The sequence below is a fragment of the Dendropsophus ebraccatus genome, chromosome 8 (assembly GCF_027789765.1).
Source record: "Dendropsophus ebraccatus isolate aDenEbr1 chromosome 8, aDenEbr1.pat, whole genome shotgun sequence".
Lineage (NCBI taxonomy): Eukaryota > Metazoa > Chordata > Amphibia > Anura > Hylidae > Dendropsophus > Dendropsophus ebraccatus.
In genome coordinates, this window is record NC_091461.1 from 121,642,524 (window position 1) to 121,661,852 (window position 19,329).

At 50.4% G+C, this 19,329-nt stretch overlaps 1 protein-coding gene across 1 annotated transcript in view; it reads right to left on the bottom strand.

The window, feature by feature from the left end:
* NRDC (nardilysin convertase) overlaps window positions 1–18,144 on the bottom strand; it is a 30,895-nt gene extending 12,751 nt beyond the window's left edge. Inside the window, exons 1-19 of the mRNA XM_069981605.1 lie at window positions 17,907–18,144; window positions 14,613–14,844; window positions 11,981–12,062; window positions 11,735–11,888; window positions 11,056–11,129; window positions 10,765–10,860; window positions 7,609–7,731; window positions 7,472–7,529; window positions 7,283–7,356; window positions 6,281–6,350; window positions 5,796–5,873; window positions 3,845–3,965; window positions 3,546–3,604; window positions 3,392–3,446; window positions 2,525–2,629; window positions 1,997–2,120; window positions 1,691–1,777; window positions 900–1,019; window positions 701–752 (exon numbers count right to left, since the gene is read on the bottom strand). Coding sequence (XP_069837706.1) covers window positions 701–752; window positions 900–1,019; window positions 1,691–1,777; window positions 1,997–2,120; window positions 2,525–2,629; window positions 3,392–3,446; window positions 3,546–3,604; window positions 3,845–3,965; window positions 5,796–5,873; window positions 6,281–6,350; window positions 7,283–7,356; window positions 7,472–7,529; window positions 7,609–7,731; window positions 10,765–10,860; window positions 11,056–11,129; window positions 11,735–11,888; window positions 11,981–12,062; window positions 14,613–14,844; window positions 17,907–18,052 — 1,910 coding nt within the window. The 5' untranslated portion in view covers window positions 18,053–18,144. The remainder of the gene's footprint in view (window positions 1–700; window positions 753–899; window positions 1,020–1,690; window positions 1,778–1,996; window positions 2,121–2,524; window positions 2,630–3,391; window positions 3,447–3,545; window positions 3,605–3,844; window positions 3,966–5,795; window positions 5,874–6,280; window positions 6,351–7,282; window positions 7,357–7,471; window positions 7,530–7,608; window positions 7,732–10,764; window positions 10,861–11,055; window positions 11,130–11,734; window positions 11,889–11,980; window positions 12,063–14,612; window positions 14,845–17,906) is intronic.
* Window positions 18,145–19,329: the final 1,185 nt, after the last annotated feature.

The window sequence follows — 19,329 nt, forward strand, 5'->3', positions numbered from 1 at the left end:
TGTAACCCCCTGTAGATACACGTCCAGGTCTCTGCTGAGACCCCCTAATAATGACGACATTACTTTTATTTTTTTTATTTAAAATATTGCTCGTTTGGCATAGCAAGTGGGTGTGGTTTGCAAAAAAGGGGCGTGTCATAATTATCGTTCAATTATCGTTACCGCAGCTACAACCGCGATAAACCGCGATATTGATTTAGGCCAATATCGCCCAGCCCTATGTTATACTTACCTCTCCGAGCTCCCTCAGTGTCATCCTCTGGTGCCCCCAGCTGACTGTGGAGCCTCCACTTCCGAGACGAACTCATCCCAGGACAGACAGCCGGCTAGGCCAATCACTGGCTATGGGGCTGTCTCGTCTCTGTCAGTGATTTGCTGAGCTGGCTGTCCCTCCTGAGACGAGTTCCGTCTTGGAAGCGGAGGATCTGCAGTCAGTGGGGGACACCGAAGACACCAGAGGACAACACCAAGGACCGGTAAGTATAGGATTTATTGTCTTATATGCAGCAATATTTTATAAGTGCCGATTAACCCCTTCAAAACATTACAGTCATCGGAAACGTTACACATGTCCTAGAGATGCGTCGGTCTGGGTGACGAGACCCTCACCAATCGCTAGAACACACATGGAGAATGAGCTCGGGGGAGGTTGCGTGCCGAGAACCTTACAGGCCACGCACCCAGTAGCTTGTGAACTTACGTTTCTGGTGATTGCTGGATTAATGGAGAGATCAGATGGAAGCGAATGTAAGCTATAAAGAAAAAAAATAAATGTTCAAAGTTACAAAACCAGCATCAGCTCCAGGTCCAACTACACCAGCCAGATATCAGACAGCAGCACGGCTCCACTAGAACGTGAACTCTATGACCATCCCGTACCTTTAGGGACTCTCTCATACCTTTAGGGATCTTAAACTTGTTGTCTTTCTTGTACCAGAGGCAGCCCTGCTCCACATCTTGTATCTTCTCAGGATATTCTGCATCTGGATAGTCAGACGCCTTCAGGGTAAAGTCAGTGGCTGCGAAGGGGTAAGAAGACAGTAAGGGCCCTATTACCTGCACAACATGAACAAGTCCCAGACCTGAAGATTGCCACTTGGTTTAAGGGGTACTCTAGCGAAAAAAATTCTTTTAAATCAACTGTTGTCAGAAAGTTATACAGATTTGTAATGTACTTCTGTTTAAGAATCTCCAGTCTTCCAGTACTTATCAGCTGCTGTATGTCCTGCAGAAAGTGGTGTATTCCCTCCAGTCTGACACAGTGCTCTCTGCTGCCACCTCTGTCCATGTCAGGAACTGTCCAGAGCAACAGCAAATCCCCATAGAAAACCTCTCCTGCTCTGGACAGTTCCTGACATGGACAGAGGTGGCAGCAGAGAGCACTGTGTCAGACTGGAGAGAATACACCACTTCCTGCAGGACATACAGCAGTTGATAAGTACTGGGAGACTGGAGATTCTTAAACAGAAGTACATTACAAATCTGTATAACTTTATATAAAATCGCCAGAGTACCCCTTTAAAAGACTCTTAAGATTGTTTGTGCCACCCTCTGCGCCCATCACGGTTGGCCGCACATCCTTTAATACACAGGGAGACATGAAGTCTATGAATGAAGCGGTCAACCAATAAACGATTAAACACCGACTGCTTGTCCTATTACACTGAACCCTCCTCACTATATCACTTACCAATGAACTTGTTCTCAGCTGGAAGATGGAGATCGGGGTTAATAGGAAAATCAGTGGCCCAGACTTCTTTCCATTTTGCATCAATCTCTGCAGAGAAATATAACAGAATAGATTGCACATAGTGTTATACATGCAGAGCTAATATAGCAGGCATGGAGAACCTTCCGCCCCTCCACCTATGGCCAAACTACAACTCCCATCATGTCTGGAGAGCTTTAGCGACGGCTGTCCAGACATGATGGGAATTGTAGTTTTGCTACATCTGGAGGGCTGATAGTTCCCCATCCCTGGTGTATAGAGTTTTACCTTCAGTGCTATACTGAGTGCCGAACCACTTCTCCCTCAGGTTACATTTGCCTTCATTTTCTGGGGACAGGAGAAGTAGGTTCGCTCTCTCAGGGGTCAGACCTCGAAGAGCATCAGCAATGACCTGTACATAGAAGCATGTGGATCAGTCGACGTCAAGGTCCACTCAGCTGTCACTTACCGATTATGCAAAAAAACAAGTCTCACAAATTCTCATAAACCCCTCATCTCATCTCATTTCTATATATATTTCCATCCCCTGCAGACAGTACAGACCACACAACACACATAAAATCTCAAAGTTCTCACATCTAGTCCCAGAAAGCTGCTGTCAAGATTACTCTGGCAGCGGTTTATCTGCCCGAGAACAAAGGATTGGACAGCTAAAACCCAACATGCCTGATCCTCATCTCCCTGACATCATGTATTAGGGGGAGAGCTGGGAGTCCCCCTATACACATCAGATGCTCGGCCGCTCCCATCACAATCATCAGACACATCTAGTATGTACGGCTGCTAACCACTCACATCAGGGTTGTAGTCGAAGAGAAGCTGATCTCCAGTCAGGAAATCTTCTTTGGGGAACAGCTGCATGTTCTCACAGATATTCTCAACAAATTCTATAGGATCAGTCTAGAAAGAGGGGGGGGGGGGGGGGGGGGGGGGGGGGGGGGAAACGTTAATATTTTGACATGTTAGATTTAAGCCGGTTATAGAGCCGATATAGAAACCTGTGTGCCCCCTTATCACTAGAGACCGCTGTGTGCCCCCTTATCACTAGAGACCGCTGTGTGACCCCTTATCACTAGAAACCGCTGTGTGACCCCTTATCACTAGAGACCGCTGTGTGACCCCTTATCACTAGAGACCGCTGTGTGACCCCTTATCACTAGAGACCGCTGTGTGACCCCTTATCACTAGAGACCGCTGTGTGACCCCATCACTAGAGACCGCTGTGTGCCCCCATCACTAGAGACCGCTGTGTGATCCCATCACTAGAGACCGCTGTGTGACCCCATCACTAGAGACCGCTGTGTGACCCCATCACTAGAGACCGCTGTGTGACCCCATCACTAGAGACCGCTGTGTGACCTCATCACTAGAGACCGCTGTGTGACCCCATCACTAGAGACCGCTGTGTGATCCCATCACTAGAGACCGCTGTGTGACCCCATCACTAGAGACCGCTGTGTGACCCCATCACTAGAGACCGCTGTGTGACCTCATCACTAGAGACCGCTGTGTGACCTCATCACTAGAGACCGCTGTGTGACCTCATCACTAGAGACTGCTGTGTGACCCCATCACTAGAGACCGCTGTGTGACCCCATCACTAGTGACCGCTGTGTGACCTCCATCACTAGTTATCGCTGTATTACTCCATAATTTTGGTACCTGCTCCTGATAGCGAAATTCATTGGCCTCAATCTTCTGAATTTCCTGGAAGATCCTGAAGACAGAAAGAGATGAGCGGAGGTCAGAATCATCTACTATATACTGTATGTATATATCTATCTCTATGTATATGATTATACGGTGCAGCACCTACCTCTCCTGTGGGCCGAGCTGCTGTAACATTTTCAGATACTGAAATACCAGATGAGTGACCTGTGAAATAAATGGTAAGATAGGTTACCTCCTAAATGTGTAAGTAACTTACATGGCGGACCACTCCAATCATCTATTCTAGGGAAAACCTGATGCCATTGCCTAAAGACTAGTCAGATATGCTGAGGTGTAAACACCAAGGTTCCCTACCCCCACTATAAAGCATATAGAAGGGCAGATTAATCTTCTCTAAAGGGAACATGTGTTTTCCTTCACGTTTCTCCTGCTGCCTCATCGTACCTCATAGAAGTGTTCATATCCGGCATCTGTCAGAGTGATGGAAATACTGAACACCGAGTACGTTGTATTCTGCTCAAAGCCGGTCTCACTGTTCCCTCCAAACAGAGCGAGCGCCCAGCACCTGAGGGGGAGAACAAGGAACGCTTCAGTGTCACAGAAATATTAACGTATCTGCGAGTCATCACTGTCCATAGAGGCAACAGAGAAAAAACAGAGCAATGAAGCAGCATCACAGGCTGGGGAAGTGTACGGACCATGGCGCCACCCATGGGGGCAGTGTACGGACCATGGCTCCACCCATGGTGGCAGTGTACGGACCATGGCACCACCCATGGAGGCAGTGTACGGACCATGGCGCCACCCATGGAGGCAGTGTACGGACCATGGCGCCACCCATGGAGGCAGTGTACGGACCATGGCGCCACCCATGGAGGCAGTGTACGGACCATGGCGCCACCCATGGGGGCAGTGCACGGACCATGGCGCCACCCATCGGGGCAGTGCACGGACCATGGCACCACCCATGGGGGCAGTGCACGGACCATGGCGCCACCCATGGGGGCAGTGCAGGGACCATGGCGCCACCCATGGGGGCAGTGTACGGACCATGGCGCCACCCATGGGGGCAGTGTACGGACCATGGCACCATCCATCGGGGCAGCACCATCACCGCTCCAGCCCGTTTGCTGAATTTAGGCAAATGTTCTCTGGACATGAAACAGAAGTAGTATACATAAGAGGAGTAACTTTTACATACATTGATTTATTTAACTTGTACTTGCAGAAATCTCCCAGCATCCCCTGTCAGCTCACTGGCCCAGGTTTACTGCTGTATAAAAGTGCAGACTTGGGCTCCTTTTACACGATGGTCATGGGGCCGTGCAAGGAGGCAAACAAGCAAAAATCCGCAAGATGGCCTTTACTGATCCTATCACATGGCTGTTACCATTTAGCCAGGGGCGCACGGACGATCACTGTTTGTTTGTGCAGCCCTTAAATCAGGTGTGGCCGCCCATCATGTATTACACAGAGAGATGTGCACCCAGTGATACTATTTGTTGTCCTATTGTACCCCAAACACTGCACCCAAGACTCCCCACAATCCTGGGAAGAATTACCCATTTCCACAAAGTCACATGACATTGCTGACCAAGGTGTGAAAGTACACATATAGTCTATAAAATAGTATATACCTCCCTGCAGATATAACCCCGCCACCTCCCTGCAGATATAACCCCGCCACCTCCCTGCAGATATAACCCCGCCACCTCCCTGCAGATATAATGCCGCCACCTCCCTGCAGATATAACGCCGCCACCTCCCTGCAGATATAACACCGCCACCTCCCTGCAGATATAACCCCGCCACCTCCCTGCAGATATAACCCCGCCACCTCCCTGCAGATATAATGCCGCCACCTCCCTGCAGATATAACACCGCCTCCTCCTTGCAGATATAACACCGCCACCTCCCTGCAGATATAACACCGCCTCCTCCTTGCAGATATAACACCGCCTCCTCCTTGCAGATATAACACCGCCTCCTCCTTGCAGATATAACACCGCCACCTCCCTGCAGATATAACACCGCCGCCACCTCCCTGCAGATATAACACCGCCTCCTCCTCCCTGCAGATATAACACCGCAGCCTCCTCCCTGCAGATATAACGCAGCCTCCTCCCTGCAGATATAACGCAGCCTCCTCCCTGCAGATATAACGCAGCCTCCTCCCTGCAGATATAACGCAGCCTCCTCCCTGCAGATATAACGCAGCCTCCTCCCTGCAGATATAACACCGCCACCTCCCTGCAGATATAACACCGCCACCTCCCTGAAAATATAACACCGCCACCTCCCTGCAGATATAACACCGCCTCCTCCCTGCAGATATAACACCGCCTCCTCCCTGCACAGAGCTGCATCCCAACCCTCCACAGTATATGGCACTTACTTCTTGCGCAGCAGGGACAGGATGCTGCCTTTACCCTCATGTCCTATCAGCCACGAAATATAGTGAAGAGGTTTCACCCTTTAAAATAGAAAGAATATTTTACATCAGAGAAGATATACCAAAGCTTCTCCCACTACGCTCACTATTTATTACAAGACCCTGAGCAGAGATCTGACAACCTGCAAGAACAAGGGGGCCAGACACCCCCAATAGCTAAGCACTGTCAGCCATCCCTCCTGATCCCTCCAAACACGTCAACAATTGGCTTCACCAAGAGTTCATGTATTCTCAATGGAAAGAGGAGGGATAAACCAATGCCAGCCTCCTCTGACAGTGGCTTATGCCTCTGAGAACAATGGAGTCAGGTAGTCTAAATCCAGCCTACACTCTTCCCCCTCTCAGTAAGGTGACATCTACCTATGACACGTTCCCCATGCCAAAAACAGACCCCCCCCTGATCTGGCTCATGTTATATGGATACTTACTTGTAAAATTTTTCCTGGGGAGGAAGCGCCCATGTTATAGTCAGAGCATGGACCTTCTTAATGGGGACAACTACAAAAACAGACAGGAGATGGTACATCAATACGTGGAGTGTTTTCTGCTCCTTATCTAACACACAAAGAACGTCAAAGCGTAGAAGTACAGCGATACTTCAGGTTTATCTGGTTAGAGGGAAGCCATTGTTTCAGTAATGCTCTGACATCTGAGGTCTGATTGTTGGTGGTCCGGGTGCTGAGACCTCCCCCAATGTCTGAAGCAAAGGAGCGATCAGCTAGGGGCTGTGATAGGCTTGGCTCTGATCTCCATGGATGTTAGTGGTGTATGGACCCCACTGACAGAAGCGCCTAGTAGAGCACTTCTCCCACCACATTCTGGCGATCGGTCGGGATCTGAACACCCAGACCTCAACCAATCAAACCTTTTAAAAGGTCAAAGATTTTAAGTGACAAAAAACACCTAAAGTCTATGCTCAAATGCTGTATAAACAACGGCCGCTGTTTGAAATGAAAACTGCACTGAAGTCTATGGACAACGGCCCGGAAATAATTGTCACAATCATTTGACGGCCATATACATTGCGTGAACAACGGCCGCTGTTTGCATTGACTTGAATGCAAATCATTTCATTATGAAAAGAATGGCTGTAGTGTAAACTGAAAACAACGGCCGTTCTTTTCATAAAAAGTACATTGTAAGAACATAGCCTAAAGGAGTATTGCCATGTCAGCATATCCACAGGACGGGTATAGCATGCTGATCAGTGGAGTCTGACCCCCTGGGACCCTCACTGACATGTAGAACAGATGTGAACACTAACCAGGAATGAATGGAGCTGAATACAAGTGTGACTGGTGCTCCATTCCCTGCCAGCACTATGATCAGCAGGTTATCCCGTGTCCTGTACAGATGAGACTATCCCTTTAACCACAGACCATGTGGTGCCATCCATCCATATCCTTCCATTTCACGTCCATAACACAAACCTCTATAAAGTGAATTGAATCCTGGGGTGTCGAAGGGGTCGCTCAGGTGGCTAAAGTCAGGTTTTTGCAAACCGCTATGGGAAGAGATACTTTAGTTAGTGTTTTAGCCTCAGAGAAGAACACGCATCCCATCATGTGACCCCTTAGTAAGTAAATGAACGCTACCCCCCCCCCCCCCATAACACTTACTTATTTGGAATCTTGCAAAATATTTCTTTCACCCATTCTTCCAGTGTATCCAGAGTTTCTGAACAGATCAGAAGACAGTGAGTGAGACGACTATTGTGACTAGCCATTACTGACCGTTGTGCGGGGTGTATCCATACCGTTAGACTGCACGGCCAGGGTCATGTAGTGCGCGGAGTAATACGTCCTGTAGAACTCTCGCAGCCGGGTGTGGGTGTCAATGTTCTTCTCTTCAGGTTCATACTTTAAAGTCTGAGCATTTCCTGCAAATCACAGGGATTTATAAGATGCGACATAGAATAATACCCCTATTCCACGAACGATTATCGTTCATAAACTCGCTCCAACGCCCGCTCGTTAACGATCACTAAACGATTTTTTTTTAGCGAGCGATAACACATAACGTGAACGATATATGTAGTGTAACGATTATTTTGCGGTTGTTACATTGTCGTTTAAAACGTTCGCCAGGGTGATCATGACCATACGACACACCTACTTTTTTTAAACCTTTTTACGAACGACTGAAAGATTTCTAATTTTACGAACCGATTAGCGAATTATCTTTCAAAGATCAACGACTTTTTTTCGACATGCTGAAAAACAATTTTGAACGACAGTATAACGATTTCGCCTTTGTCGATCGCTCGTTTACACCAATTCCACGAAGCGATTATCGTTAACGAGCGGTCCTTGGAGCGAGTTTATGAAGGTTCCGTGGAATACGGCCTTAAGCATCAGATATACAAGGATAAGTATGACATATACAAGGATACACATCACATATACCAGGATCAGCCTCAGATCAGATATACGAGGACACACATCAGATATACCAGGATCAGCCTCAGATCAGATATACGAGGACACACATCAGATATACGAGGATCAGCCTCAGATATACGAGGATCAGCCTCAGATATAGCAGGATCAGCCTCAGATATAGCAGGATCAGCCTCAGATATAGCAGGATCAGCCTCAGATATAGCAGGATCAGCCTCAGATATACCAGGATCAGCCTCAGATATACCAGGATCAGCCTCAGATATACCAGGATCAGCCTCAGATATACCAGGATCAGCCTCAGATATACCAGGATCAGCCTCAGATATACAAGGATCAGCATCAGATATACCAGGATCAGCATCAGATATACCAGGATCAGCATCAGATATATAAGGTGCTTTCAGGTCTACAGTTTCCCCCAGTAAACCCCTTTTGCTGTAATATTGTAATCGCTTGTAGATCCTCATTACAGTCACACACATCCCCTTCATGGTGCGGTATTTTTGTGAATAAAGAATATTTTGGATACTTTTATTCAGTAAGCAAGCACCATCACAATAATATTTACAATAATAAATAGCGCCAAACTGACCATAGACGTACAATGTCCTATACATAAACAAGTAGCAGAGTAACAATGTAATACCACTGTATGGCCACTAAGGGGAGCTCCTCACCACAGTAATCAATGAAAATACTTTGTATACACTCAAAACAACTATATAAACTAGATAATAATCCAAAGTAATTGTAAGAGCAACAATACATGCTTGGTACTTTATATCTGTATGTTTTATTATTACATCCTTCTAAATTTGATCCTTAAAGGTGATTATTGAACATTTTAACTGTTCTTGCTCTGCAGGCTGATCCTGATGAGGGATCATGTTATGGCCTTCTATGAAGCTCTTATACACAGGCAATAGTGATAGGCCAAATGAATGCTAGCCCCATCCCTCCCAATTCCCCAATAGACATGAACACTCAGCTGGGGGTTTATTTGTTCTGGATGTTAAGGGGAGGGGTAAGATGCCGTCAAACTCCTCTGGCTGTGGCTTATCTCCCTCAAAATAAAAGAAGGGAGCAGTGAAATCCAACAGGACACCCATCACCGAAAAGTCAGAGACCCCTTCCCTGTACACAGACTGTCGGCCGGCACCAGTGGAATCTGATGGTTTGAAAAACCTTTCTCCTAATGTGTTTTGAGGCCTTAAAGTATCACTGTCATATGTTTTTTTTTTTTTGCAGAGTTCAATAGTCCAGGCGATTTTAAGAAACTTTGTAATTGGGTTTATTAGGCAAATATGCCATTATCTGCATTCAACAAGCCTTTCTCCAGGTCCCCCCCCCCCTCATTCACTGCTCATTATCAGGAAATCTCAACTCTTTTACACCACTTGAGTCCTGTGTCACCTATGAAGAGGGGAGGGGTAGGAGGGAGATTAGTTGGCAGCAGAGAGCAAATGATTACACAGCAGGACCTGTGTGAAAGGCGGTATTCAGAGGTCAGAGAGGTCAGTTCTGACATCAGAGGAGATAGCCAGTGATGTAGCTGTAAATTAACTCTTTGTTGTCCTGTTTTGGTGCCTCATCTCCCTCCACCCCTCCCCTCTCCATAGAAAACCATGAAGACGGGGGGAGAGCTTCAAACTGCTTTTTCATTATAAAAATGCATTTTTTCGGCTAATAAACCCAATCACAAAGTTTCTTAAAGGGGTTGTCCGGCGATAAAAAATTATTCACAGAATAACACACATTACAAAGTTATACAACTTTGTAATGTATGTTATGTCTGTGAATGGCCCCCTTCCCCGTGTCCCACCACCCCCACCCGTGTACCCGGAAGTGTGGTGCGCTATACATTACCTCTCACGTGCCGACCACGGTCTCCGATCGTCAGCAGTGACGTCTTCTTCGTGAGTCCGGCGGATCTTCCCGAGTGCCGGCCGCCCTCTGCAGCGTCATCCGAAGCTCAGCCGCGATTGGCTGAGCATAACTGTGCTCAGCCAATCGCGGCTGAGCAGCTGATGACGTGGCCGCGTCATCAGCCGCTCAGCCGCGATTGGCTGAGCACAGTTATGCTCAGCCAATCGCGGCTGAGCTTCGGATGACGCTGCAGAGGGTTGCCGGCACTCGGGAAGATCCGCCGGACTCACGAAGACGACGTCACTGCTGACGATCGGAGACCGTGGACGACACGACATGCGGTGAGTATAATGCACCACACTTCCGGGTCTAGCGTGGGTGGGGGGAAACAAGGGGAAGGGGGCCATTCACAGACATAACATACATTACAAAGTTGTATAACTTTGTAATGTGTGTTATTCTGTGAATAATTTTTTATCGCCGGACAACCCCTTTAAAATCACCTGTACTATTGATTTCTGCAAAAAAATAAATAAATAAATAAAAAATTAAACGACAGTGACACTTTAAGCTAAATATATATAATTATACAATACATTTTTTTTTATCTAAAACAGTTATTAACATCCAACATCTAAACTCACCCCAGAAAAACTTCCCCATCGGATGCCCGGGTTTGGCCAGGCTCCCAAAAAGCATTTCCTTGCGGTTAGAATCGGAGGGCCGAGCGAGCTCGTATTCTGTAATATTATCAGATGGCAAAAATTACAGTGAGAAAAAGAACAGAGAGAGAGAGAGAGAATGAGAGAGAGAGAGAATGAGAGAGAGAGAGAGAATGAGAGAGAGAGAGAGAATGAGAGAGAGAGAGAGAGAGAGAATGAGAGAGAGAGAGAGAGAGAGAGAGAGAGAGAGCGCGAGAGAAAAAAAGAGCTTACCGCTATCCACAGCCTGTACCTCCCGGTCTATGGCATCACTGACCATCAGCGGGGAGATAAAGAACTGCGCCCACCTGAGGAGAGAGCAGAACGCAGTGCTGAAACCCACCATACCCCACCCATCATCATCATCTTCCTACCTCATTCTGCTCATTCTCCTCCTCGTCAATCAGGTGAGTTTTAGGAGGTCAGAAATTGCTAATTCGTACAACCTTTCTTTAACATGTGCGGGTCCGGTGTCTATGGACGTCCCTGCACTAAGCTGAGGACTGGGGGAGACGTCTACCAGGCCGCAGCATTGGATCAGCTGTTCTCTAACAGCTGACATCTTACCAGTGGACATCTGTAATAGAAAAAGATGTGGCTCTCACCCTGTGGTAGTATCGTCTTCTGCAGCCGGAGGAAGTGCTTCAGCACAAAACAGTTGTTGCTGTGGCGCTAAAAGCTTTCTATCACCCGTTTTATGCGAATTAATCACTGTGCAAATAAGAAGATACTACCACGGGGCGAGTATTGCATCTTTTTCTACTACAGATGTCTATATCATAATCTATTCTATATAAAGCACCAGGGGAAGTATGATATCCAAGTATCTGATGAGTTCACTAACCCCTGATATATATACAGAGTCTTTTAGTGGTGTCAGACCTGTCTGGTACATGTGTTGGTGACATCTTACCGGTCCAGCGCCTCCTTGAAATGCTTCCTCTGTACATCAAACTGGAAGATAGTGCGCTCGCAGTCCGTAGAGGCGTTATCGCTGCCTCCATGTTTCTTAAGGAAAACATCAAAGCCGTTCTCATCAGGGTATTTTTCGCTGCCCATGAACACCACTGTAAGAGACGGACATGAGGATATGGTCACCGGCCTCAGATACTTTACAATTTGCACAAACTTTTTCAGCGCCTCGGTCTGTGATACTCACTGTGCTCCAAGAAGTGCGCTAATCCGGGCAGATCCTCGGGGTCACTGAAACTTCCTACTCCGATGCAAAGTGCGGCCGCAGACTGTAGAGGAAAGAACAAGCAATTAAAAGGTATTCAGTGCAATAAGGAGTGTATGGTGGTATCCAGTGCATGGACCCCAGATGGGGAGTGTATGGTTGTATCCAGTGCATGGACCCCAGATGGGGAGAGTATGGTTGTATCCAGTGCATGGACCCCAGATGGGGAGAGTATGGTTGTATCCAGTGCATGGACCCCAGATGGGGAGAGTATGGTGGTATCCAGTGCATGGACCCCAGATGGGGAGTGTATGGTGGTATCCAGTGCATGGACCCCAGATGGGGAGAGTATGGTGGTATCCAGCGCATGGACCCCAGATGGGGAGTGTATGGTGGTATCCAATGCATGGACCCCAGATGGGGAGTGTATGGTGGTATCCAGTGCATGGACCCCAGATGGGGAGAGTATGGTTGTATCCAGTGCATGGACCCCAGATGGGGAGTGTATGGTGGTATCCAGTGCATGGACCCCAGATGGGGAGAGTATGGTTGTATCCAGTGCATGGACCCCAGATGGGGAGTGTATGGTGGTATCCAGTGCATGGACCCCAGATGGGGAGTGTATGGTGGTATCCAGTGCATGGACCCCAGATGGGGAGTGTATGGTGGTATCCAGTGCATGGACCCCAGATGGGGAGTGTATGGTGGTATCCAGTGCATGGACCCCAGATGGGGAGTGTATGGTGGTATCCAGTGCATGGACCCCAGATGGGGAGTGTATAGTTGGGAGAGCACTAATGCAAACAGCAATCGAAACAGAAAACAGGTAATAAAGAAAAGACTGAGATTTTTCCTTTTTTAAAATCCATTCTTGGCTTTGGCTTCAAAAATCTGTCAGATAAATCTCTCTGTGTAAAGGCACCCTAATGCACGTTTAGTGCAGATTTTTTAAGCCAAAGCCAGGAATGTATTTAAGTAGAAGAGACATGACCAGTTCCCTGTTTATAGTCTGTTCCTGGCTTTGGCCTAAAAATCTGTCAGATAAATCTCTCTGTGTAAACGCACCATTAGGGTGCCTTTACACAGAGAGATTTATCTGACAGATTTTTGAAGCCAAAGCCAGGAATGGATTTTTTAAAAAAGGAGAAATCTCAGTCTTTCCTTTATTACCTGTTTTCTGTTTCGAGTCTGTTCCTGGCTTTGGCTTCTAAGATCTGTCAGATAAATCTCTCTGTGTAAACGCACCAGCCTGTAACGGACTCTCCCCAGCCCGGGCAGCATCTGTCAGATGCTGAGAGCGGGGGAACTGTACAGATATGCGCCCCACAGCTGATTCATTGGTGGTACATATCTGTACAGTTCCCCCCGCTCCCAGCATCTTATCACAGATGCTGCCCGGGCAGGGGAGAGTCCGTTACAGGCAATCCACGTCAGTGTTCCGTGAGGAACATGGAATGTGAGAATGCAGCCTTAGGGTCCATTTACACAGAAAGATTATCTGACAGATTATCTGCCAAAGATTTGAAGCCAAAGCCAGGAACAGACTATAAACAGAGATCAGGTCATAAAGAAAAGCCTGAGATTTCTCCTCTTTTCAAATCCAGTCCTGGCTTTGGCTTCAAATCTTTGGCAGATAATCTCTGTGTAAATGTACCCTTACACAAGTTGTCATGACTAATCACATGATTCCCAACAAGAACAGATGATTCCTATTTCACAATGACTTAGACACGTTGGCCACTTCTTATGAATTTCAGTAAACAGTGACAGTTCCCAATATATAACGATATATACTGTGCTGCCCTATTTTATATATTCATTCTGCTGGGCCGGCGGCTGCTCCTCTATATGATCGCCCCCTATGGACCACAAACCTCCCCCAGCCTCCTCCACTGCTCCTGTGCTTGTTTCTAGTACGCAGAACCTTCCTATAGAGGAAGTGGATGGATGTTATGGTCACATACTCCTCTAGAGGACACCTTTAACATTCTTTAAGGGGTACTCCAACAAACTTTTTTTTTTCTTTCAAATTAACTGGTTTCTGAAAGTTATATAGATTTGTAATTTACTTCTATTTAAAAATCTCCAGTCTACCAGTACTTATCAGCTGCTGTATGTCCTGCAGGAAGTGGTGTATTCTCTCCAGTCTGACACAGTGCTCTCTGCTGCCACCTCTGTCCATGTCAGGAACTGTCCAGAGCAGGAGAGGTTTTCTATGGGGATTTGCTGCTGCTCTGGACAGTTCCTGACATGGACAGAGGTGGCAGCAGAGAGCACTGTGTCAGACTGGAGAGAATACACCACTTTCTGCAGGACATACAGCAGCTGATAAGTACTGGAAGACTGGAGATTTTTAAATAGAAGTAAATCACAAATCTGTATAACTTTCTGAAATCAATGGATTTGAAAGAAAACCATTTTCACTGGAGTAGCCCTTTAAGACATGAGAACTCCCTATAATGTTCTTCTGACTATGTGTAATACAGTTGTCAACCACCTGTGGCAAAGCTGCAACTCCCAGTATGTCTAGACAACCAACAGCTGTCCGGGCATGCTGGGAGTTGTAGTTTTTTGGGGGACACAGATGTTATCACTACAGCAGAGGGTCCTATACCAGCTTCTCGGTGCAGCCCTTCTTGTCTTTGGCGCACTGGCTATCAGAGTCTCCATCCTCCTCCTCCTCATCTTCTTCAGACTCATCCTCGCTCTCTTCTTCAGAGTCCCACTCCTCATCACCATCGTCGTCGTCATCTTCTTCTTCGTCGGAGGACTCACTGGCAGTGCGACCCAAGGAGACCATATCAGAGATTAGCAGGGCTCGGAGGCCATTGTCCAGCTGAATAAATCTATAGGGATAGAGGGAAAGAAAAGATCAGGAATGGTGAAGATGATGGATCACAGGATAGGTCTCTCGGCCTGGACGCAGATCCCCCTGTAAGAGTCTACAGGAGAGGAGAGCCGGACGTCAGCAGTAGAGAGATGGTGTAATACAGTCCTTACAACCCCTGCCTTCCTGCTGGCTGTATACTCAGTACTGTATGAGGGTTGTATACACAGCTCGGAGGCCATGAGGCTTCCTGCTTCTCATCATGGTGATCAGGTGATCGCTGTAGGTGTTGTCTGTTCTTCCCAAACACAGAGACAGAACAGAAGCCTCCTATCCGGTGAGACAGCTGATTAGCGACATCACTGAAGGGGGCGGCTGTGTGACTTACCAGCCCTCGTCTCTGTATTACCAGTAATAAAGATGGCGGCTAAAGGAGTTAAAAAAAAAAAAAAAAATACAGATGGCGGCTGGCTTAGCTAATGTACCGGGTCACACAGCCAGCTTCCCCTCAAGCACATTGCACATCCCCTGTAAACATTGAGACTCCCCCTTACTAGGATAACCTGTCAAATATTAATAGTCAAGTGGGCGGTCCTACTCAGTGATTGATTTCTCTCTCTATATAGATGGGAGCTGAGACGCAATGTAAACAACCTATCACACAGTTCATAAATGTGCCTGAACCATCACTAGAACAGTCTTTTCCTGCCATCACCCGTCATCTGCATGGCAGTACATGGGTGACATGCGGCCAACGATCAGCGACAACCTGAAGAGCCAATGAATGAGTGAGTGTTTGCTGATCACTGCTCCCATTGTATAGAGATTGTACGTCCAATAATTCCCCCGGTAACACGGCTCTAATACCCCAATAGCTGTCACGGTTACTAAATAGGACCGCCCACTTGACTAATTAGCAAGCAGAGATTTACATGAATAAGGCTGGAATCCCAATGCAGCAGAGTCAAACACAGGAGGGAACAGAAAGAAGAGCAGAAGCGGCGACTCCCCTGACAGATCAGTAGAACAAGTGGGGAGAGAAGCACACCGCCGAGCTCTTCTTTCCCTGCTCTCTGGTAAACTTACATTCCGAGTCTGTATCGGTCACATGACACAGAGTCGGGAGAGGACGTGCTTATTGCGATGTTGGGGTTTGCACACTCACGAAACAGATGAAAGTAGCGCACGCTGCCTATACTAGTGTGCACTCAAGTAACAGAAACTGCACTGCGGACTGCAGCGGGCGTGCACGTCTCCGCCCATGTCATACACTCCATTCTATGCACGAGCGGAACATGTTCATTCTCTGGACCGGCAACGGAATCCGCCCGTGCATAAAATGGAGTCTATGACACAGGCGGAGACACGCATGCCCGCCGCAGTCCAGAGTGGGTGCAAACTGCGGAATGCGCAACGGGTTATCCGTCACCATTCGGTAGTGTACACATACCCTAACAGCTCATAGGGCACGGTAGGGCACCTTGGCTCTTCATCTAAAGCTTAAGCGTCCAGGCATGATGAGAGTTGTAGTTGTGAGGGCCAAGGTTCCCTACCCCTAACATAGGGATTCCAGGGCTGCAGTAAGGCTGAGGTCACACTAGTGCCATGCAGACACAGGACGCCCGTGTGGGCCGGCACTTACATCTGTAATACTGGCACAAAACCACTCCTGCATTATACTGGTGTGAACACAGGCTAAGAGGGTCAGTGAGTGTGCACATATAGAGTCATCCTGCACAGAAGATCAGGACACGATGGGGCAAAGAGAGCAGCACCTGGCACAGATAGGGGGCAGCACCTGGCACGGATAGGGGGCATCAGAGGGCAGCACCTGGCACAGATAGGGGGCAGCAGAGGGCAGCACCTGGCACAGATAGGGGGCAGCAGAGGGCAGCACCTGGCACAGATAGGGGGCAGCAGAGGGCAGCACCTGGCACAGATAGGGGGCAGCAGAGGGCAGCACCTGGCACAGATAGGGGGCAGCAGAGGGCAGCACCTGGCACAGATAGGGGGCAGCAGAGGGCAGCACCTGGCACAGATAGGGGGAAGCAGAGGGCAGCACCTGGCACAGATAGGGGGCAGCAGAGGGCAGCACCTGGCACAGATAGGGGGCAGCACCTGGCACAGATAGGGGAGGCAGAGGGCAGCACCTGGCACAGGCAGAGGGCAGCACCTGGCACAGATAGGGGGCAGCAGAGGACAGCACCTGGCACAGATAGGGGGCAGCAAAGGGCAGCATCTGGCACAGATAGGGGTCAGCAGAGGGCAGCACCTGGCACAGATAGGGGGCAGCAGAGGACAGCACCTGGCACAGATAGGGGGCAGCAGAGGACAGCACCTGGCACAGATAGGGGGCAGCACCTGGCACAGATAGGGGGCAGCAGAGGACAGCACCTGGCACAGATAGGGGTCAGCAGAGGGCAGGACCTGGCACAGATAGGGGGTAGGGGGCAACAGAGGGCAGCACCTCGCACAGATAGGGGGAAGCAGAGGGCAGCACCTGGCACAGATAGGGGGCAGCAGGGGGCAGCACCTGGCACAGATAGGGGGCAGCACCTGGCACAGATAGGGGGCAGCAGGGGGCAGCACCTGGCACAGATAGGGGGCAGCAGGGGGCAGCACCTGGCACAGATAGGGGGCAGCAGGGGGCAGCACCTGGCACAGATAGGGGGCAGCACCTGGCAGATAGGGGGCAGAAGAGGGCAGCTCCTGGCACAGATAGGGGGCAGCACCTGGCAGATAGGGGGCAGCACCTGGCAGATAGGGGGCAGAAGAGGGCAGCTCCTGGCACAGATAGGGGGCAGCACCTGGCACAGATAGGGGGAAGCAGAGGGCAGCACCTGGCACAGATAGGGGGCAGCAGAGGACAGCACCTGGCACAGATAGGGGGCAGCACCTGGCACAGATAGGGGGAAGCACCTGGCACAGATAGGGGGCAGCACCTGGCACAGATAGGGGGCAGCACCTGGCACAGATAGGGGGCAGAAGAGGGCAGCACGGATCAGACAGGCACAGCAGCAGCACAGTGACAGCCCAGTGACAGCCGGCAGGCAGCCGGTATGGGGGAGCAGCAGTACTGACCGGTATTTCTTCGGGTCACTGGGAGACTTGATGATGTCTATGTCCTCAGCGTTGCCCCCGGTGTCTGGCTCCTCCCTGCCCCCGGTGTTCTCGCCATGGACGGCCGGGCACGGGCAGGCGGCTTTGTGAGGGTTTCTTGCGGGCATGTCGCACAGATGACACGGTGCACTCAGTCACCAGCCGCCCGGTGTGCCAGGCCTCGCAGGAGCCGGGGATCAACAGCCCAACCAATCAGGAGCTACAGCGGCGATCACGTGGACAGCAGGCAGTCTGCCAAGTGTGAGAAAACAGCCGCGGGGCGGAGTTTTCTGTAGCCGACCAATCAGAGCGACCTATGTTGCTACGTTGTGAAGTTTTTGCAGGAAGTTTGTGGCTGTGGAAGGGGGAACACGTGGGAATGAGATGAGGGAGGTGGAGGAGGGTGAGGACTGGAGCCGGGGGGCAGAGGAGGGTGAGGACTGGAGCCGTGGGACAGAGGAGGGTGAGGAGCCGGGGGGCAGAGGAGGGCGAGGAGCCGGGGGGCGGAGGAGGGTGAGGAGCCGGGGGGCGGAGGAGGGTGAGGAGCCGGGGGGCAGAGGAGGGCGATGACTGGAGCCGGGGGGCAGAGGAGGGCGAGGACTGGAGCCGGGGGGCAGAGGAGGGCGATGACTGGAGCCGGGGGGCAGAGGAGGGCGATGACTGGAGCCGGGGGGCGGAGGAGGGCGATGACTGGAGCCGGGGGGCGGAGGAGGGCGAGGACTGGAGCCGGGGGGCGGAGGAGGGCGAGGACTGGAGCCGGGGGGCGGAGGAGGGCGAGGACTGGAGCCGGGGGGCGGAGGAGGACGAGGACTGGAGCCGGGGGGCGGAGGAGGGTGAAGACTGGAGCCGGGGGGCAGAGGAGGGTGAGGAGGGCGGAGGAGGGTGAGGACTGGAGCCGGGGGGCTGAGGAGGGCGAGGACTGAAGTCGGGGGGCTGAGGAGGGTGAGGAGCCGGGGGACGGAGGAGGACGAGGACTGGAGCCGGGGGGCGGAGGAGGGTGAAGACTGGAGCCGGGGGGCGGAGGAGGGCGGAGGAGGGTGAGGACTGGAGCCGGGGGGCTGAGGAGGGCGAGGACTGAAGTCGGGGGGCTGAGGAGGGTGAGGAGCCGGGGGACGGAGGAGGGTGAGGAGCCGGGGGGCAGAGGAGGGTGAGGAGCCGGGGGACGGAGGAGGGTGAGGAGCCGGGGGGCGGAGGAGGGTGAGGACTGGAGCCGGGGGGCGGAGGAGGGTGAGGAGCCGGGGGGCAGAGGAGGGTGAGGACTGGAGCCGGGGGGCGGAGGAGGGCGAGGACTGGAGCCGGGGGGCGGAGGAGGGTGAGGACTGGAGCCGGGGGGCGGAGGAGGGTGAGGAGCCGGGGGGCAGAGGAGGGTGAGGACTGGAGCCGGGGGGCGGAGGAGGGTGAGGAC